We start from the raw sequence: 22,436 nt of genomic DNA, 5'->3' as shown, positions 1-22,436 counted from the left end.
GTCGTCTCTTTTCTCCTCCTATCTCCTCTCCTCTTGTCTCCTCTCTTTTTTTATCTCCTCTTCTCTCCTTCTTCCTTCTCTTATCTCCTCTCCATTTCTCCTCTCCATTTCCTCATGTCTCCTCTTTCCTTCTCTTGTCTCCTCTCCATTTATTGTCTTCCCTTTTCATCTCCTCTTCTCTGCTCTTGTCTCCTCCCTTTCAATCTCCTCTCCTATTGTATCCTCTTTTCTGTCCTCTTGTCTCCTTTTTTATCGCCTCTCCTTTCCTTCTATTATCTCCTTTTTTCATCTCCTTTCCTCTCCCCTGTCTCCTCTTGTCTCTTTTTTTCTTCTCCTATCTTCTCTCCTCTTGTGTCTTCTTGTCACTTCTCTCTTCCTGTCCTCTTGTCTCCTCTCGTCTACTAATGTCTCTTCCTCTCCTCTGTCGTTGCCACAGGAGGTGAAGAAGCTGCAGTGATACGTTTTGGTGTTTATCGTCTCACTCCCTCTTATTAAGACAGGGGAGAGGTGAAGTGAAGGAGAGGAGGGAGACGGGGGAGTAAGAGAGTAGGGAAGGAGAGAAAGCGGGAGAGAAGAAAACAGTAATAGACGAGGAAGAAGGGAAAGAAACACTGAGGAGACGAGGGAGGAGTGAAGGATGGGAGTATGATTGCATGGTTTCAGTGTGACAGACAGGAGGAGTGTGGCTGCAGCAGCAGCAAAGTAATTACTGTTTACTTTGGACACACACACACACACACACACACACACACACACACTCTGCACTTATAGCCCATCACTACGACTTGCTGTCTCAGCTCTGTTTGACTGGTGGTGCATTCGACTGCTATCTGATACACGGCTGAGCAGCAGCCAGTATAGACTCCTTTACAGCCGACGCCATCGGAAATATGCAGGAAGGCGTTGGCAACAGAAGCGCCCTGAAGATTAGCGAGCTTTGAAAACTGAATCAAAAAAAATGTTAACGGCACCAAAAATCGACGCACGAGTTCTGCAGAATTACGACCGTTTACGAGCAACAGGTGTCGCTCGGAGAGAACCGGGACATTCTGATGTAGCATTTCAAAATAAAAGCCCCTTCAAAATCTCATTCATGAGACAATTTGTCTAATTTCTGATGGGATTTTAGAGGAAATGGTCCATAGTTACAACATAATTTCACTCCAGGTGTATAGCAGACCACCTCAAGGTGTCACTCAGAGAACCAGGACTATTGACTCGATCAATTATCAGTAGGAACATATCGATTTGTGCAGCTTTAAACTTTTCCGCCGTCTCAGATTTTGCTGAAGTTGAACTAATCAATGATTGATGCGAAGAAGAAAAAAAAAGGTTCATTTTGTTGGCCGGCATCGAAACCTTCGCCCTGCGTGGAGACGGCAGATTGTTGTACAAGAGCGCAGCTGTGAGAGACACACACACACACACACACACACACACACACACACACACACACACACACACACACACTCTCGCCCTATCCTCCGGTCTAAATGACAGACCTTGCTAACCACAGGGATCTAATTGTAGCGCCGCTCCTCAGCGTGTGTGTGTGTGTGTGTGTGTGTGTGTGTGTGTGTGTGTGTGTGTGTGTGTGTGTGTGTGTTATTCAATGTGTTTGTATGTGGGTGGGTGACATTCTGCTCTCTAATCTTGTGTGTGTGTGTGTGTGTGTGTGTGTGTGTGTGTGTGTGTGTGTGTGTGTGTGTGTTGGCTAGCAGTCTCTCTCCCCAGAGAGGGACGGGACGACAAAGCGGCTACCCAGGAATAGCACGCCGTGCCCTGGGCAGAGTGCTCTGGGGTCGGCTGGGTGGGGACCTGGAGGAGAGGGGGGGAAAAGGAGGAGGTGAGGAGAGAAGGGAGGAGAGTAGAGGGAAGTGGAGCACACGGGAGGGAGGAGGAGATTGATTACATTACTGATGCTGCCATAGCAGCTGTCTTATATACCTCTTTATGTCTTAAAATAAAGATTGTTGTTGACTTGTACGCAGAGACAAAAGGAGGTTTGATGGACTTTTTGTCATACTTGGAGATATTTTAGAGTAGTTAATCCAGCGACACAAGAAAACTGAAAATGCTTTTTGTCATTAAAGAAATAGTTTGACATTTTGGTAAATCCACTTTAGATGAGATATGACGTCGCTCTCTTTATCTGTATGTGAAATATGAAACTATAACCAGGAGATGGTTAGCTTAGCTTAGCATAAGGCCTGGAAGCACGCTCTAACCAGAAGCCTGTTTCTGTCCGAAGGTTTAAATAAATCCTCGTGGATGATGACAAACGTAGTCCAGCATTATAATCCCACTTGAAACCATAATTTTACGTTCGTTCGCTTCACTTTCGGAGCAGGGAGCTGCTTGTTTTTGTTATCTTTGGGAGAGAGAGCTACGCTAGCGCTTTCCTTCTTTACGCTCAGCAAGAAGCGGAGTAAGTGTAATGTCACTGCATTTAAGTTCAATTATGGCTTCATTCACACGGTCAGACCAGGACAAGGAGAAGTTTGCTTTTCAAGCACTACGCTTTCAGTAGAATTCACTTCCAGAAGTTTGTACTCTGATAAATCATGTGTTACATCATCATCATCATCATCATCATCATCATCATCATCGTCATGATACAGTGAAAAACAGTTCCTCCTCGCTGTCACCACAGAAGAATTCAACTGCTGCTGTGTGTGTCTGTGATTTATCTCTTTGTGTGTGTGTGTGTGTGTGTGTGTGTGTGTGTGTGTGTGTGTGTGTGTGTGTGTGTGTGTGTGTGTGTGTGTGTGTGTCTTAGTGAAGGATCATTATTGCCGTCATTAATCACAGCAACACTCCAAAAGTGTGTTGATTGTTCTCAGTGTAGTTACATAAACAGTCTACACAGACACACACACACACACACACACACACACACACACACACACACACACACACACACACACAGTCTTAATCTCTCATAACCTTTCCCCTGAATGTTCCTTGTCATGCTTCCTGTATTCTTTCCTTATAAATCATGTTATTATTTTGTTTTAGGTTGTGAATCACAGAACACTCTGTCTTCGCATTCCTTGACCCTGTTAGAATCAAGATTTTTAAGTGAAGTGTTTTATAGTTATGAAGATGTTCAACATTATTCTCTGCGTCAGCACAAAACCCATTGGGCAGCAACATTTCTGAAATGTGCAGAATGACACACAGTGAGGACGAGCGGTTCCTGTGGCCCGACAATCCCCGTCAACTGGGGATCATGGATATTGATAATAATCTGGGGAAGAAGTTCTCTATATTTGTCTTCACTCTGGAACAAAGTGTAACCTGTACGGTGGACCGACGTCTCCCACGTCTCTGGCTTCTAAAAAAAAAAAAAGTACTTAAAATGCTTTAAAATCATACGAAGCCAGAATACATCTGGACTCTGTCTCTTTAACTGTTGAATTCCTGCTGTCGTGTCCCGCTTCTGTCCATCTGTCACAGTTTAATGACTCCCACCAAGCTGTGATCGGTCACAAACGGGCTTTTATTGTTCTTTTTTTTATTACATCTTTCAAGGGTGCGCCAAGAAGCTCTAGGAAGTCCTCCGATGTGGATTTGCGGTCGATCGATCCCAGTGTCGTCAAGATGTTGTGACCTTTGACCCCCTCTGTCGTTGCTGCTTGTGATGCTTCTGATCCGTGGAGTTGAAGCATCCTTTTCTGCTGTTTACGTCACAGAGAGGCAAAAGAAATGAATTTAGAATGTAGCGTGGGATGTAGTGCAGACTGTCGGCCACTAGGTGGAGCTGAGCGATCACACTCTGCCCTGAAACGGCACAAGAACTAACCAGCGTCTCTGTCCCTTTTTTGTCTCCTCTTTTAGATGGATCAGCTGTCAGACGAGGAGGTGGAGGTCAGGGGGGACGGGGAGGAGGAAGAGGAGGACAGCGACAAGGAGGACCAGGACCTGGATAAGATGTTTGGAGCCTGGCTGGGAGAGCTGGACAAACTCACGCAGGTACACAAAGTAAGGGAGGTTCCGCCGCTGATCTGCACGACCCACAGAAAATGTCACCTGTTGCCATTGCAGAAGTTGTAATACGGTGTGTCTGTTCAGAGTCTGGATGACAGCCGGCCGGAGCCACCCCCTCAGCAGAAAGCTCCCCTCAGACAAGAGACCAACATGGCCAACTTCTCCTACAGGTTCTCCATCTACAACATCAACGGTCAGACACGGTTCGATTGACGTTTCCTCTGCTGCTGCTCTGTCTCCGTCTCTCTCTTTCTCTCTTTTTTCTTTTTTTCCTCCACGTCTCACACGTTTTGGTGTCTCCGTGTCCGCAGAGGCGTTGAATCAGGGCGAGAACGTGGACCTCGACGCTCTCATGGCGGACCTCTGCTCCATCGAGCAGGAGCTCAGCACCGTCAACGCCAAGCCCAACAGCATCGGCAGCATGGCTCGCCTGGGGTTGACCGACACCAAGGTAGGCGCGCGCACGTTCACACGTCTATGCATAATCCATATCTGACGAGGCAAATGTGAAGAATTAAGCTCCTTCTCTCCGTCTCCAGGTCCGTCAGAAGCCTCCAGCCGGGCGCAGTAGCCGGCAGCAGCCAGCAGGAGGAGGAGGCGGCGGCGGCGGCAGCGGTAGCAACAGTGTTAGCGGCGGAGGCGGCAGCAGCGGGGCGAGCAGCAGCAGCAGCAGCGCTAGAGCGTCCCCCGCCGGCACCGTCAGAGCTCCCGCCGGGCCTCATGGGAGAGCGGCGCTGGCTTCCAACTTCAGTCTTGACGACATCACCGCCCAGCTGGAGAAGGTGTTTGTTTTGTCAGCGACATGTGTGGACGAGGGTTTCGGGACATTCGTTCTCGTCGTATCCATCCTTCATTACTCGCGTCCCTCAATGACCCTTGTTTTATGACAGAAGGCCTTCAAGATGACGTCACGGCTAAACCCAATCGTGTCTTAGTGTTGTGATATTTTGTAGTTTTTGTTGTGCCTCCTCAATGGTGGTGCTGATGTTGTAATCATCAGAGGAGAGGAGAAGAGAAGGAGAGAGGAAACAAAAAGAGAAGGATTAGAGGAAACAAAAAGAGAAGGAGAGAGGAAACAAAAAGAGAAGGATTAGAGGAAACAAAAAGAGAAGGAGAGAGGAAACAAAAAGAGAAGGAGAGAGGAAACAAATAGAGAAGGATTAGAGGAAACAAAAAGAGAAGGAGAGAGGAAACAAATAGAGAAGGAGAGAGGAAACAAATAGAGAAGGATTAGAGGAAACAAAAGAGAAGGAGAGAGGAAACAAATAGAGAAGCATTAGAGGAAACAAAAAGAGAAGGAGAGAGGAAACAAGAGAAGGAGTGATGAAACAAGGACAGAAGGAGAGAGGAAACAAGAAGAGAAGGAGAGAGGAAACAATTAGAGAAGGATTCGAGGAAACAAAAAGAGAAGGAGAGAGGAAACAAAAAGAGAAGGAGAGAGGAAACAAATAGAGAAGGAGTGATGAAACAAGGACAGAAGGAGAGAGGAAACAAGAAGAGAAGGAGAGAGGAAACAAATAGAGAAGGATTATAGGAAACAAAAAGAGAAGGAGAGAGGAAACAAAAAGAGAAGGAGAGAGGAAACAAAGAGAGAAGGAGAGAGGAAACAAAGAGAGAAGGAGAGAGGAAACAAGAGAAGGAGTGATGAAACAAGGACAGAAGGAGAGAGGAAACAAAAAGAGAAGGAGAGAGGAAACAAATAGAGAAGGAAAGAGGAAACAAATAGAGAAGGAGAGAGGAAACAAAATGTTGTAATCGTGTGCTGAAACTTTTTTCCGTGCCCATTTGTGTTCGCTTGGTCTGAGGTTTTGAGCCCGAACCTTAACCCCTCCGCGCTCTGCTCACCCACCAGGCGTCTCTCAGCATGGATGAAGCCGCCCGTCAGACCTCCTCGCACTCCCTCAGCTCCGCCTCCTCCTACACGTCGGCCACGATGCGACGGCCCGGATCGTCTCAGCGGCAGCACCGGCGCACGGGATCCGTCGGCACGGTCAGCGAACACGAGGTAGACTAAGCGGCCCTTTTTTTTCTTCCTTTATGATTCCTTTTCACAGTTTATGAATAAAAATAAATGCAAACTTTCCTTTTCTCCTCTTTTAGGCGCGTTCCATCGTTCACCTCCTCCCGCTCCTCCGTCACCTCGGCGTCCGGCGTCTCTGTTAACTCCGCCTCCTCCATGGACTCGTTGGACAGCGTCCTTCGCTCCAATGAACCGGACGGTCAGCAGCCCTCGGTGCTGCCCTCTGCTGCCGGAGCCGGTCACGGTCATCCCCACACGGAGGTACATGAGCGATAAAAAGGGATGAATGAGTTCGGATGATCCTCCGTTTGCTTCACATCTACTTCACTTCCTGCTGTTTGTGTCGTTTGGATTCTTCATCCTCCAGGCAGCGGGTTGTCAAAAGCTTTTAAAGCAGCAACACTCATCAATAAAAAGCTTCTCTGGCTCACTAGGTTTGTATTCAGGCTGGAATACTGGAAGACATCATTTAAAGTGGTCAACTTCATGCAAATGATGAGCGATGACGCCACCAATATGCAAATCAGCACGCGGCTCCGTCTAATACCCGATGGAGCTGGTGCTGGCTGTTCTCATTGCTTCCTGTTTTGGTTGCACGATGGTGGACGCACTTACTTTGTGCTGTAAATATAGAAAAATGATCTTTTTACGCCTCGTATTTCTACAGAAAACGAGGCGTCATTATTCCATAACCATTCCATTGTGCAATAAACATTTACTTCGTGATGATAAGTTGAAGCAAAAAGCTTGTCTGCTGCCACTTTAAAGATTTAAAACCATGGTGTTGTAAAATATTACTGATGATTTTGCGACAACTTGCATTTCTAATGTCCTTTTAGGCTTCAAGTCCCTCTTTACCAGTTGTAATCATCGTTAAATCAGTTGTGTTGCTTGCATGAGCTGCAGATCTCGGTCCACACGCTCTTGAGATTGTATTTCATGTGGTGTGAGCGTTGCAGTGGTTTGTGTCGCTTCAGGCTGTTTCTTCGGTTCTTTTAAGATAATAAAAAAAAACGCTCCGTTCTTCTGTCCCAGAGGACACTGAAAAGGGAAAGCTTGGTCATAATCGTCCCTGAATCACCCGAGTAGTCAGATGTGAACAATTTGCTTCTTTGCTCGCAAACAAATGTGAGCAGAATGAAATGCCCAAAAAGAGCTCATAACGGTTTTTAGTCATTTTTACGTCTTTTCGCTTTTAAACCTCAATCCCACTTTTCCTTGAGACCCCGGAGGCTGCTGACGGATGTTTAACCCAAAGCCTCGCTGGTACCGAGCTGCACTGCAGACACAAACCCTGCTCAGTGAGAAGGAAGCTGGGTTGATGCTCCAAATTCATCCAGGGCATACACACACACACACACACACACACACACACACACACACACACACACCCACACACTACAGCAAGTCTGAGAAGGGAATGAAGAACATTATAATAATGAGATGAGAGGCCAGAGTGAGTCAGCACCATGACCAGAGAGGATGAAGAGGAGAGGGGGGGGGTGATGGAGAGTAACGGAGTGAAGCAAAGAGTGACACAGAGACAGGAAAGAGAAGGAGAGAGGGAACAAGGAGAGAGGAAACAAATAGAGAAGGAGATAAGAAACAAGGAGAGAAAGAGAGAGGAAACAAAAAGAGAAGGAGAGAGAGGAAACAAAAAGAGAAGGAGAGAGGAAACGAGAAGGAGTGATGAAAAAAGGAGAGAAGGAGAGCGAGTAAACAAGGAGAGAGGAAACAAATAGAGAAGGATTAGAGGAAACAAAAAGAAGGAGAGAGGAAACAAATAGAGAAGGATTAGAGGAAACAAAAAGAGAAGGAAAGAGGAAACAAAAAGAGAAGGAGAGAGGAAACAAATAAAGAAGGAGAGAGGAAACAAATAGAGAAGGAGAGAGGAAACAAATAGAGAAGGAGAGAGGGAACAAAAAGAGAAGGAGAGAGGAAACAAAAAGAGAAGGAGAGAGGAAACAAAAAGGGAAGGAGAGAGAGGAAACAAAAAGAGAAGGAGAGAGGAAACAAAAAGGGAAGGAGAGAGAGGAAACAAATAGAGAAGGAAAGAGGAAACAAAAAGAGAAGGAAAGAGGAAACAAATAGAGAAGGAGAGAGGAAACAAAAAGAGAAGGGTTAGAGGGAACAAATAGAGAAGGAGAGAGGAAACAAATGGAGAAGGAGAGTGGAAACAAAAAGAGAAGGATGAGATGCACTCGGTGTATTTTGTCCAGAGCTCTGCTCCCATGAGTCCAGCTCATTAGACTCTGGGACTGCTGAAGTCTTTGTCCTCCTCTACACACTCACTGTGTGTCTTAAAGGGCAGGAACAAGTCATCAGTGTTGATGATCAGAGTAGCGCCGTGTCACAACATGCTATCTCATATATATATATATATATATATATATATATATATATATATATATATATATATATATATATATATATATATATATATATATATATATATATATATATATAATTTATTTATTTTGGGACCACATTGGTTGTCACTGGCATGCTTTTGACTGGGCTGTAATAGGTCTGGGGCACAAGGTCCAGTTCCCATTTAAGACCATTACTCGTCCATCTGGACCGTTCTGGGGAACAGGCCTGAGGGTCGTACTGCCGGCCGCCATCATTGTCACTTACCGGGGTCGGCGGCCGAGGTTGGAACGAGCAAGCGCCGCTTCATTAACAAGCAACGCCTCTTTACCGAGCGTCCTGATCGCCATGACGACGAAGAAGAGCCGTTAGTAAAGATGGTGGACGACTGTGTGCTGAAACCATATTTATCATCAGCTCTCTGTTCTTATTAATGTGTCCTAGAGGGGACACACACACACACTTAGATAACGTTGGTCAGATCTTAGCCAAAGGAAAAAGCTGGCTGTAATCGTGTGTGTGTGTGTGTGTGTGTGTGTGTGTGTGTGTGTGTGTGTGTGTGTGACCTAAATATTATTTTTAATCTGTGGTTATCAAGAGAGAACTAATGCTTTCTATAAAATGGTTTCTAGAGATTGAAGCGCACACACACACACACACACACACACACACACACACACACACACACACACACACACACTCACTCACGAGATTATTAAAGATTTGTCTGAAATAAAGAAAAAGCAATCTGGAGTCTTAAAGGAAACCTGTTTCTCACTCTTGGCCTCTCAAAGTCTCCGGTGTGAACGGTAGAACCCAGCGAGGCTCTGATGCTGGACCCCGGTCTGTCCAGTCAGAACCAGCTCAGGGTGAACCGGTGACTCACAGCATGTGCACGTATGTGGGATTATATAAAGCTCAGCCGGCCACAGTTTTATCTCATGCCTGTGGAATTCACCAGGAAATATGATCTAGTGTAGTCAATAATGTAACGTATTAATAATGAATAGAAATCTGTCTGGTGTCCTGCTCTGCATCACAAACTGTCCTCCTTCAGGTGGTTTCCTCGAGATCTCAGTCTGGGTGGAAACCAGCTGTGAATGACTTCATAACACCTGTTGGTTAACGTGTGTGTGTGTGTGTGTGTGTGTGTGTGTGTGTGTGTGTGTGTGTGTGTGTGTTTTTTAACATGTCCTCTCCTTCCCAGCGTACCTGTACCACGACCGTAATGTGTTTTATATTCAGTGTGTGCAGCTCTCCTTTCACAGGTTTCTGCTTCTGCTTCACCACACGGCTTTCTGCTAAACTGTCAATCAAGCACCAGATTACTTCACCAGGACTCTCTCTCTCTCTGTCTCTCTCTCTCTCCCTCTCTCCCTCTCTCTCTCTCTCTTTAAAGCACTCCTATCTGGACAGGGAAACCTCTCTGATTCTGAGAAACATAGCAGGGAAACCGTCCCACCTGCTGACCAAGGTGACGCCCCCTCCTCTCCTCTTGCATGGCAGCCACCACCCCCCACCCCCCCCCCCCCCCCCCCCCCCCCCACCCCCACCTTTGTATCTCCATGCATGAAGCAAGAATCAGAGCGTTCTTCCCGGCATGAACGTGAACTTCTTTCCACCTTCCTCTTTTGCTATATCCTCCTCGGTAGTGTTGACGAGTGGGCAGTTTGTGTGTGTGTGTGTGTGTGTGTGTGTGTGTGTGTGTGTGTGTGTGTGTGTGTGTGATGCACAGTGCCATGTGGCTGCAGCATGCCGGTGTGTAATCCCAAAGCTTTACAGAGAGCGGCGGCGATGCAGTGTAATATCAATAAAACGCATTTAAACACGTGTGAACAAAATGTAAAGACCTTTTTGTAGAGCACAGAGTAATCCATTATTCAGGGTATTGTATTTTTGTTACATATCTTTTGGGGGGTATTATCAGGGATCGGCGACTGGGAAGCATTAACGCTGATCTGCTGATCCTAGAATATGGACATCCACATTTATTGCATAACACGTTCCACTTCCCCAAACACAGAGTTGACTTCCCCCGGGGGGAAGCGTTAATGCTGAGTCTTGCGTTATGCTTTACATATAGAATATACATACTTTGCACTTTGTTTGATTCATAGTGGGGCACAAAAGTAGATTGTTCTGAGTCTTGACAGATTCATGCTTAAGTGTTGAGTTACTAAACGGAGCTTAGAATGTTAATAATGAACTGTATGATGGAGCAGGTCATCAAATGTCTAATGAATACCGTTACAGACAGTAGTCATCACGTGTGCCTGTGTTGAGCCTCTCGTCTGTAAAGCTCTGTGACTACCTGACCGTTACTGTGTTCACCTGTGAGCATCTGTGGGGAGAAAGTAGTCCCTCTCTCCGTCGCTCTGCATGAAGGTTTCGCTTTAAGACTGAGAAGAGGCATGACTCCGTGTGTGTGTGTGTTGATGTGTGACTGTTATGTGACTGAAGAGTCTTACGAGGATGCGATCACACGGGACTCATTCTGAATGCAGAGGCAAAAACTTCTGCCAGCACCATGAGAACATACCAAGTTTAGTTTTTTTTTAATTGGAGAGCCCTGCTGGGTTAACCTTTGTGTGGTTTGCTACTCGACCACTAAAGGCCCAACTGATCTGTTGTGTCTGTTAACCATGTGTTTGTCACACCTGATTGAGACAATACAGAGGTACGGTTCCAGCCTCGTGTGATCGTGCCGTAAGGCTGCTTCGGCAACGCCGTCTGCTTGTTGTGAAGTGTTTTGGGGGAAGATGCTGTTGGATTTACTCGCTGGTGTTTTGTGAGTAACAGGTAAGTGTGAGAGGCAGCGCTTCTGTGTCTGCGTTCATCTTCTGACTTCGGCAGAATTGGGAAACCATCCGAAATCAAAACTCATCATTTCTAATTTGGTAGTAAAAACTATGCACTATTTCTCAGACTCTCAAAAATGTCAACGTTCAGGTTCAGTGTGTGGAGTTTGCCATGTGTTGTTTGCAGTGTGACGTTTGCAGTTTGTAGCGTGACGTTTGTAGCGTGTAGTTTGTAGCGTGTAGAGTGTAGTTTGTAGCGTGTAGTTTGTAGCGTGTAGTTTGTAGCGTGTAGTTTGTAGCGTGTAGAGTGTAGTTTGTAGCGTGTAGTTTGTAGCGTGTAGTTTGTAGCGTGTAGTTTGTAGCATGTAGAGTGTAGTTTGTAGCGTGTAGTTTGTAGCGTGACGTTTGCCGCGTGTAGTTTGCAGTTTGTAGCGTGTAGTTTGTAGTGTGTAGTTTGCAGTTTGTAGAGTGTAGTTTGTAGCGTGACGTTTGTAGCGTGACGTTTGCAGCCTGACGTTTGTCGCGTGACGTTTGCAGCCTGACGTTTGCAGCCTGACGTTTGCAGCATTTAGTTTGCAGTGTGCAACATGCAGTGTGTAGTTTTCAGCATCTACCTTGAAGCCTCTAGTTTGCAGTGTTTAGTTTGTAGCATGCAGTTTGTAGCATGCAGTTTGAAGTGTCTTCTTGCAGTGTGCAAGGTGCGGTATAGCTTGTAGTGTGTGGTTTGTACTTTGTAGCATTTCATTTGCAGTGTATAGGTTTCAGTGGGCAGTTTGTTGTTCTTAAGCAGCCTTGATTTGTTCTGTTTGGTAATGAGTGTTTGGAGCTCAGCCAGCTGCTGTAATGGAGTCTAGTAGATAAAGCTGGTGCTAGCTGACGCCAGTCAATGGGAGAGTGATGGGACTAGCTGCAGCTCCTGTTGTTGTTGTTGTTGTTGTTGTTGTTGTTGTTGGTGATGTTGTTCAACCCAGATCGGGATGCCGGTGGAGGTCAGCTCTCCCTCGGCTCTGCTCGATGTCGCAATTTTGAGGAGGTTTAATCGAAAAATGTCATCATCTCTGAGGCCGCGCTGCGTAATGCACATCAAAGTCCTCGCATTGATAACATGACTGTCATGTTCATTAGAGTCTCTGCTGCTCTTAAGCTAAAACGGTAGGCTCCTTTATGGCTAAAGGCACAGTTTGATTTATCTCTTTGAGAGTGTGTGTGTGTGTGTGTGTGTGTGTGTGTGTGTGTGTGTGTGTGTGTGTGTGTGTGTGTGTGTGTGTGTGGGCATTAGAAGGAGAGTAAGTAAGCAGGCTTTATTCTGATTGGATCAGCAATGTCATGATTTGATTGGATGACAGAGAAGATGAGGCCGTTTGATTGGATGTTAGAGGAATGTGCCAGTTCTGCAGGGATAATCTTCTTTGGGGCAGAAAGACGGTGATTCCCTGTAGAATCATGTATACACGCATGTGCAGCACACACACACACACACACACACACACACACACACACGTGCAGCACACACACACGCGCAGCGGCTGGCTGGCAATGGGCCGTCTCGTTTGGAGTTCTTAGCTCTTGCTGTCTTTGTAACGGCAGCCCATATACTTGTAAATCTGCTCATTTTTATCAACCTGTGGAGAGAAAAAGCGCGTCTTTCCAAACCTCAGAGGAAATAAAATGAGTTTTGGATCAAAAGCGGAGCCCAGCAGGCCTCTGTTTTAAAGCTCATAGTTTGATATAATCCTGCAGTGATCGCTGTTCTCGGCAGACTTTTTTTCCCCCACGGATGCTCCACCGGATTTGATTTTTAGTAACAGTGCAATTCTGGCTCCAGACATCGGTCTAGGCCCAGTGGGTCCAAATGAAGTAAATGCAGTCAGATTAATGTTTAACGTTTAAATTGCATTTATTTCAGAGCAGCTGCCGTTTGGCTTCAAATCCGGCTTTTACAGCCGCGGAGCTAAGATGACCCCCATCTTATCGTCTTCCACTGTTTCCTTCCTGCAGTTTTTTTTTTTTGCAATTTGGGCTTCAAGTTGTGGCCTCAGATTAGAGGGGCCCCCTGAGATTCCAGGCAGATTACGGGGCCCCAGTCTAATTCCTGCAGCAGTGATTTGGTTAAGGGTGTAATAATCATGCACTCGACTTCCAGAGCACAGATGCAGTAAGTGTGTGTGTGTGTGTGTGTGTGTGTGTGTGTGTGTGTGTGTGTGTGTGTGTGTGTGTGTGTAGTTCTGCATACAGCATACGCTTTCTGTGTCAGTGGTACTCTGCCTCAGCAATAAGTGCAATCCACCCACACACACACACACACACACACACACTCTGCTGGCCCACTCCTGCTGCCTCTCGATAAGTCGCATCAGTCCGCTCCGTCTTGAGCCTACGGCGGCCCAGGAGGGACACGCTCCTTTATAACTTCAAAGGCATGCAGGACCTTTCCTGGGCAGGATCTATTTTTAGTGGCTCCATAATGTAGGTCAACCGAATATCTATGACACGGGAGAGAGAAAACGTTTATGCAGCAAGATGGGAAATTATGGCGTCGGTGGGCGGCAAAGAAAAACCCTGTCGTGTGTGGGTGTGTGGGTGTGTGTGTGTGTGTGTGGGGGGGGGGGGGGAGGGGGGGACAGAAAGCAAACTGCTGGAAAAAAAAAATCGTGTTTTTTTTTGCAAATGAAAATCCAAAATAATGCCGGTAAAGACAGATTTGGGCTTAATGGATGAATTAAAGGATTTTCATATATAAATGGGTTTAATTGGTTTTCTGAAGGGATAGAAGGATTTTATTTTTTTTAACCGATATAAAGCCCATTAAATTGAACAAATGAATTAATTGTCTCACAATCTCACTAACGTACTTTAATGTTAAATTCATAATGTGAGAAGAGAACATGTGTGGGGTTGGTTTCATTGTGATGGAGGCTCTAGATTTACAGTTACAGGTGTGGAGATCAAACGTTAAAGTCCTGAGCAGAGTGATGATGAGGAGGTTAAAGACAGAGATGAGGGGGTTGGGGGGGGGGGGGCACTAATGGTTCTGATGGCTGTGATAATGAAGTTGATGATGAAGACGATGATGATGATGGTAGCTGACAGTCCGTAGCCAGCTGCTCCCGGCTCGTGATATTCTGTTGATAAGGAATTGTGAACGCTGACTGACACGATGTAGAATATAGCGTCAGTTAGCATTAGGATGCTAACAGACGCGACACAGAATAATGTCGTGTGACGGGTGTTTCCATGACTACCCGGACTATCTCCTTCACATTGTAACACTAACAGTTTAATAAATATATATTTATATATATATATATATATTTTTAGACGTCATTATCTGTTAAAAGGCCCCAGCGGATAATGTGTTATGTAATATATTTTGTTAAATTTAATCCTGTCGTCTCCACATTATTTTAGGTGTGTTGAAGCTCAAACAGGTGTTACGTAATTCTAATGGCTGTGCTGTAATAGCTGCTAATTGACAATGCTAGATTTATGTAACGTCTAAAAAAAAATAAATGAATTTGCTTTTACCGTCTTTTCAGTGTCCTTCATTATAAAAGAATGAAAGACACACGTAGGATTTACGCCGTTGCGTTCAGTACATACCTATATTTAGTTTGTTTTATATTGTTTATAGTTTTGGTGACACTTGCTATGACGCCGATGTCTATAACTCATTATAAACGTATGTATAATGCGTTATAATTTGTTTAAAGCGCTGTATAATTGTAGTTCTAAGCACTCATTAATATTCATAATGCTCAACTTCTAACAACAATCATAACACATAATAAGGCATTTTATAATGACTTAAAAGGTCAAGTTTCACAATACTTCATGGTCACATCATAGTGTATTATTCCCATAGTTATAATGCATTATAATAGTTTTATTATCTATTTTAATCTCGTTACAATGCATAATAATGTGATTATAAGGCACTCTAAGTTGTCATTATTTGCTTTAAGTAAAGTAATAAAAATATCGTGAAATTTATGCAAGAAAACGTAAAATGTTGTAAGCTAATTGTAACGTTTAAAATGCATCATCTACATAGAAAGAGTTGCCAATTATGTTTCTGCACACATTAAATTATATCACGATAAATAACAAACTGTATATTTGTCCTCATGTATTAACTGATTTTGTGTCTGTTCAGATGTAAACGCCATCACCGGTTTTTATTCACACTTAATTCTTACGCGTTTGCTGCTTCACTGCTTTTAATGTAAATCCTCAGGCGTTAAACCCAACCAACAAAACATAGGCTCGTCATTATGAAGCTGTTTATGAGCTTATGCTGCAGGATTCTCTGCTGCTGCTGCTTCCAGACTGTGTGTGTGTGTGTGTGTGTGTGTGTGTGTGTGTGTGTGTGTGTGTGTGTGTGTGTGTGTGTGTGCGTGTGCGCGCGTGCGTGTTTGCATCGGGGGGTTTTGGGGGGGTGCCGATAAGGAGATTGGCTGTTAATCTCCTCTTCCTCATCCCCCATCATCTTCATTTCATTCTGCCCTTTCGCTCATTCACAATATGGACCCACTTGTGTGTGTGTGTGTGTGTGTGTGTGTGTGTGTGTGTGTGTGTTCGTAATCTGACCGGCTAAAGTGGAGCACCTCGGCGAGGCCATACGCGGACGTTCAGACCCTCGGGTGAAGAAGACTAGAGATACTTCCTGAAATTGATTTCATACTAAGAGAGTGAATTAGAGAGTGAGACGAGGACAAACCGAGGACGAAAACCAAATCAGATAAGAAGAAGAAGAAGAAGAAGAAGAAGAAGAAGAAGAAGAAGAAGAAGAAGAAGAAGAAGAAGAAGAAGAAGAAGAAGAAGAGGAGAGAGAGAGGACTAGAGAGACTCAGAGGACGGGGCATGAGAGCTTGAGATAAAGAGATCAGTGCCTCTGCATGTATGTTGGCACAGCAAAAAAAAAAAAAAAAAAAAAAGTGCCCCTCCCCCACCGGCGTCCATCTCTACGTCCCTCTCTCTCCCTCTCATTCCCTCTACCTCCCTCGGCCGGGGAGGATGTGACAGGACAAGGTAGCATCCTGTTTGACTGTTTAACTAGATTAGTCAACCTGCAGCTCAGTCACAGTGTAAACACATCAGGTAGTCAGCCGTCAGTATTTCAGCTTCATCTTCCATCATTCTTTCTCGAGTTCTTATTTTTCCATCTTATTTTTGCTCCCGGCTCTTGGATTCAAGGCGGTCTGACTCTGCTCCGTCCATCCTTCTCCGCCGCCTCCTTCCACACTTAGTGTTTTTTTTCCTCACAGCTGATGATCTCAACTCCATCGCTTCGTCGAAAAAGTCTGACAAGCCGGGGGTGTTTGTGCAGAATCGAAAAACCGAAAGCTGCGATCGCAGGATCTCGCAGCTTCGCTTGAGTTGTCGGAGGAAAACAGACTGGATTCTTTTTTTTCCTACAATTTCTCACGTCTCCATCCGTCCTCCGGTTCGTCGTCTGCAGAGAGACTCTGGCATCGCCTCCAGTTCGAGTGCGTTTGTGTTTGGGGAATTTGGATAATCCTTTAGAGAGACAATGACTATCTACCAACATGTAGCATCGGAGCGATAATCCAGTCGCATTCCCCTGCGGTCACAGTAATACATCGATGATGATGATGATGATGATTATGATTATGAAGAGGAGAAAGAGGAGAAGCTGGTTTTGCGCTGCCGACCAGACGTGTCTGATGATTCCTCTCGGTTTGTGCTCCTCGGGCAATGCACCTGTGTGTTAGTTGGGACTAAGCTGCTTCATATTTGACATCTTGTCTCGGCTCTTCCTTCACTCTGCAGCGTGATCAATATTCACAGTAACAGGAGCAATGTGCACAACCAGCTGACTACACTGGGAACACTCTGAACTGTGTCCAAACTCTGCCGATGGGATTTTCTAGACTCTTTACTTTTATTTATTTTTGAAAAAGCAGATATTGTAGTTTTGCTTGAGGCTACACGCAGACACAGAAGGGTTGTTGGTTTGAGAGAAATCATCTGAAAGTAAAAAACAAAAAAATGAATTCCTGTTGGAGGAACCAGGTAGGTGAGAGCGGTGCATGTGTGTGTCTTTAATACGGATTGCAAGGGTTGCAGGAATGGGGACGTCAATGCTGTCGGTTTGTATTGACTGACCAGTGTGTATTTTCTGTCGCCGTTGTCAACGTGTGTGTGTGTGTGTGTGTGTGTGTGTGTGTGTGTGTGTGTGTGTTTGTGTGTTTGTGCAGGAGGAGCAGGCTGCCAAGCTGAAGGCAGACAATATCCGAGTCGCCCTGGAGAAGATCAAGGAGGCCCAGGTCAAAAAGGTGATTGTGTGTGTGTGTGTGTGTGTGTGTGTGTGTGTGTGTGTGTGTGTGTGTGTGTGTGTGTGTGCGCGTGTGTGTGTCGGTATCTGGCACGTGTACAGTGGACTTCGCTTTCTGGGTCAGGTCAGTGTTACTCCACATGGAAAGCTCTGGTCAATAACAGCTGGGGTCAACACACACACACACACACACACACACACTCACACAGCACTCAGCATAATGACCATTGCAAGTTAAGTCCCAATTCCCCCCCCCCACACACAGACACACACACACACACACACACACAGACAGAGAGAGATTAACGACCTGGATTCATTACACAATGAAACAGAACACCAGCTACCTGCTGATTCTAATGGTCTGTATGTTGATCCAAAGCGTCAAAAAAGCGACAGTGCATCTTTCTGCACTGTTCTGACTCACACACACACACACACACACACATACACACACACACACACACGCACACACACACACATTTCATTTGAAGGACAGTGAACAGTCTTTTGACTTCTAATTTCCTTCAACCTCATTTCTAATGAGCATGAGAATTACTTTAATTTCGTTGGCTGGTATGGCCAGATGTATAAACAATGCTTATGCTCAAGTTAACAACAATTATTAAGTCATAAAGTTTGAAATACACAAAGTTAACAAACCAACATGCAAACATTCCAATGTAGACTTGGCATTTCACAATGTTCATTGTGTGTGTGTGTGTGTGTGTGTGTGTGTGTGTGTGTGTGTGTGTGTGTGTGTGTGTGTGTGTGTGTGAAGTGCATTGCTGTACTGGGACACCTCCATTATGTATTATCACTCACTTATTGTTCAAGCCAAACGACTTCAACACACGTGCTGCTGAGTTTGTTTCTCTCTGAAAAAGTCAAAGTGATGTAGTTTATATATTTAACGCACTGAGCTCAGTGAGACGCGACGCCTCTTAGACACAAAGCAGCTCCATTGATGAGAAATGGATTATTGTAAGAGAATATGCACAACCAATGAATCCAGAATTGGACATTGAGTGGTCATAACTTGCCAGTAAAGATGTGGAAATAATAATAATAATCATCTGTGTTTTCTTTTCTCTCTTTGTAGTTGGTGATTCGCGTCCATTTGTCAGACGAGAGCTCAAAGACCATGATGGTGGACGAGAGACAGACAGTCAGACAGGTGCGACCCTTTGACTGGTATTACACCTGTGTACTAGTAGTAGTAATAGTGTGACTCTAGCATCATTAGCAGTGGTAGTAGTAGTAGTAGTAGTAGTAGTAGTAGTAGTAGTGGTAGTAGTACTAGCATCATTAGCCGTAGTAGTATTAACATCTTTAGTTCTAGCAGTACTACGACTGTAGCATCATTAGAGGCAGTAGTACTAGCATCATTAGCAGTAATAGTACTACTATGGCAACATTAATAGTACTACTGTAGCATCATTAGCTGTAGTAGTACTAGCATCATTAGCCGTAGTAGTACTAGCATCATTAGCAGTAATAGTACTACTATGGCAACATTAATAGTACTACTGTAGCATCATTAGCTGTAGTAGTACTAGCATCATTAGCAGTAATAGTACTACTGTAGCATCATTAGCTGTAGTAGTACTAGCATCGTTAGCAGTAATAGTACTACTGTAGCATCATTAGCTGTAGTAGTACTAGCATCATTAGCTGTAGTAGTACTAGCATCATTAGCAGTAATAGTACTACTGTAGCATCATTAGCTGTAGTAGTACTAGCATCATTAGCTGTAGTAGTACTACTGTAGCATCATTAGCTGTAGTAGTACTACTGTAGCATCATTAGCTGTAGTAGTACTAGCATCATTAGCTGTAGTAGTACTACTGTAGCATCATTAGCTGTAGTAGTACTACTGTAGCATCATTAGCCGTAGTATTACTAGCATCATTAGCTGTAGTAGTACTACTGTAGCATCATTAGCCGTAGTATTACTAGCATCATTAGCTGTAGTAGTACTACTGTAGCATCATTAGCTGTAGTATTACTAGCATCATTAGCTGTAGTAGTACTACTGTAGCATCATTAGCCGTAGTATTACTAGCATCATTAGCTGTAGTAGTACTGTCAGTTCAGTGTAACGCTCACAGTGTCTGCTGTTGTGCAGGTTTTGGACAGTTTGCTGGAGAAATCTCACTGTGGTTACAGTCCAGACTGGTCACTGGTGGAAACCATCAACGAGCTGCAGATGGGTGAGCACACACACACACACACACACACACACACACACACACACACACACACACGTGAACCTCAAAACCAGTCTGAAGGGGAAGAAACAGCCAAATTGTCCTCTCTTTCTACACCCCCACCAACTAGTAATGCACAGATCCTGTGAGTGAGTAGAGGTTAATATTTCATCTGATTAAATTAATAATTAACGTCTCTTAGATGATGTCATTGGATTAGCCAGCTTTTGAAAGGATCGGCGTGTAAATGTAGTATGATACCTTTTATGATCATTTCACACGGCTTAACCAGCTCCGACAGTAAAGCCAGTGTCAGCCTGAATAAGTTCATTACCAGCACAACCTTTTTACATTATAGATTTCCAGGTGCGTGTGTGTGTGTGTGTGTGTGTGTGTGTGTGTGTCGAGGACACGTTATTACTAATTATTATTTGTCTGCAACATTGTGCCCAGCAGCGACTATCAGACAGCACAGATATCCAGCCACACAAAGATGTGAACACACACACACACACACACACACACACACACACACTGTCACTCCCTTGGGGGGGGGAATGTGTGTTCGCCAGCACACACAGCACTACAAGCTTCAACTCCACTTAACACTCTTTGACAAACACACACACACACACACACACACACATGTCTTTATGTAGGTCCGGTGCAGCGATGCGTGTGATCTAACCTACATCTCCAGGGCTTCTGCTGAACAGCCATTCAGCAACGTTATATATGAGAGAGAGAGAGAGAGAGAGAGAGAGAGAGAGAGAGAGAGATAAGTGAAGCTCGTTCGGCCTCGTTTGACACAAATCTGCTCCACGTGGGTTTCTAAATAAACCTGTGCTGAGGACCAGAATTTGGCCTTAGGAAGGTTTTAAATTGGCCCTGTGTTCATTAAGAGAATACCTCTTTTGACACCAAACCCCTGCACACACAAACACACACACACACACACACACACACATATCCATACACACACCAGCACCACCAGCTCCCTGCTGAGTGCCCTTTGGCAAGACACTGACTTCCTGTCAGATCCTAACCTCTGACCTCTGCCCTACAGGAAACAACAGAGTAATACATAATAATGATTTTTATCATAAGGAAGAGAACAATTATTTACATTATAAGTAGTAGTAGTAGTTGTTGGCAAAGTAGTGGTAGAAGCAGCAGTATTTGGTGTTATAGTGATATATTTTACTATATAATGGTATTACTAGTATATAATCTAGTAAAACACATGAATCAAGGCTTTGACTGAAGAAATGTTTTTAGAGAAAAGGTGCAAAAAGTGTTCAAGCTTTCCTTCATTCGCAAAACTCAAGAACAATATAATATAAATATAAGATGCTTAAATGAACAATAATGCAAACCGGCGATACTTCTACTTCTCATCTGCTTTGAAGAGCAACATAATTACTTTAGATAGTATTACTTCATATGTGCTTCATGCACAACATTTCTCTGTGTAGTCATTACTTTAGTTTTCATTGATTAATGTATTGTTTTTGCATGAGAGACTTTAAACTTTGATCCATAACTTTTGGGTTCATCCGCCTCTTTCCTGGATTATAATTTAAAGAGACAGAAGCCTGGATGTCCACACACCTAAACTCAAAACTTTATAAAACAAAAGGTTCTATATGTGGATTACACAAGGTTGTGTTTTGTGCAGAAATCTTAATATTTGACAGCGTTCATCAGAACATTGTGTCCAAAACTTGAAAATAACGAGCTGTATTTTCCTCATTCAAATTGATTCTCCTGCTTTTGAGCCGACATAAAACTCAAACTCCTCATTGACTCTGTGCAGAGCGGATCTTCGAGGATCATGAGAACCTGGTGGAGAACCTGTTGAACTGGACCAGAGACAGCCAGAACCGCCTGATGTTCACTGAACGCATCGAGAAGTATGCTCTGTTCAAGAACCCCCAGGTGAGATCCGCACAGAAGGTCACTGTTTAGTTAAATAATCCAGATGTTTTTTGTTTTATTCATATTACTAACCAGTGGTCTGTTTACCGCTCTCGAACCCTCATCTGCTGCAGAACTATTTGTTGGGGCGGAAGGAGACATGTGAGATGGCTGAGAGAAACAAAGAGGCTCTGTTGGAGGTTGGTTTGTTTCCTCCTCTTTCACACAACTGCTTCCTCAAACGCATCTTCACCCTGAAATCCTCTAGAAAAGTTCCCGTCTCTCAGTCGTGGTCTTCCGGCGTCGATGGCGAAAGAAAATGGCGTTCCGAGGCACACTTCCACATTGAGCTAGCGCACCGATTTTATATGGCCCATTTAATTCTGTTAAAGGAATACTTAAACCCACAAAATGACCATTTTGTATGTTAATTGTGTTGTACATGAATTCCTCAATTTTCTCTCGTGCTTCCACGGTGAACGAAGAGTCCAAACACAGAGAGAAGTCTTGATATTGAAGCAAACGAGGGTCCATTTAACAACAGCAGAACTACATGAAGACATCCGTTTAGTCTCATTCATCCAGTCGCTGTTCTTCATCGTTAAAACCGTACTATTTAAAACTCTCTGGACCTGGTAACACGAGGTGCGTATTTGATATACAAGTGGTCATTTCCTTTAAGTAACGGTCTTACGCCTTGCATTACCTATCGCTATCATGTTCCCGCTGCCACGGCGCTCTACAGCCAAGCTGTATGAAATCCATGTAGAAATAACAGATGATATCGGTATGAATGTGAGAAGAGCAATCCTCAGTCACAGCGGTGAATAATTGTT

At 44.4% G+C, this 22,436-nt stretch overlaps 1 protein-coding gene across 1 annotated transcript in view; it reads left to right on the top strand.

The window, feature by feature from the left end:
* The window catches only part of raph1a (Ras association (RalGDS/AF-6) and pleckstrin homology domains 1a), a 50,986-nt gene that overhangs the window by 22,436 nt on the left and 6,114 nt on the right, over positions 1-22,436 (top strand). Inside the window, 13 exon segments of the mRNA XM_068734096.1 lie at positions 3,841-3,984; positions 4,075-4,183; positions 4,302-4,441; positions 4,530-4,772; positions 5,843-5,995; positions 6,091-6,108; positions 6,110-6,271; positions 9,780-9,854; positions 17,397-17,474; positions 18,576-18,650; positions 19,602-19,686; positions 21,500-21,621; positions 21,735-21,800. Coding sequence (XP_068590197.1) covers positions 3,841-3,984; positions 4,075-4,183; positions 4,302-4,441; positions 4,530-4,772; positions 5,843-5,995; positions 6,091-6,108; positions 6,110-6,271; positions 9,780-9,854; positions 17,397-17,474; positions 18,576-18,650; positions 19,602-19,686; positions 21,500-21,621; positions 21,735-21,800 — 1,470 coding nt within the window.

This window comes from Cebidichthys violaceus, unplaced genomic scaffold (genome assembly GCF_023349555.1).
Source record: "Cebidichthys violaceus isolate CVI_PGR_0920_01 unplaced genomic scaffold, fCebVio1.0.p SCAF_61, whole genome shotgun sequence".
Classification (NCBI taxonomy): domain Eukaryota; kingdom Metazoa; phylum Chordata; class Actinopteri; order Perciformes; family Stichaeidae; genus Cebidichthys; species Cebidichthys violaceus.
Note: the sequence above shows the minus strand (reverse complement) of the source record. Positions and strands in the feature narration are given on the sequence as shown.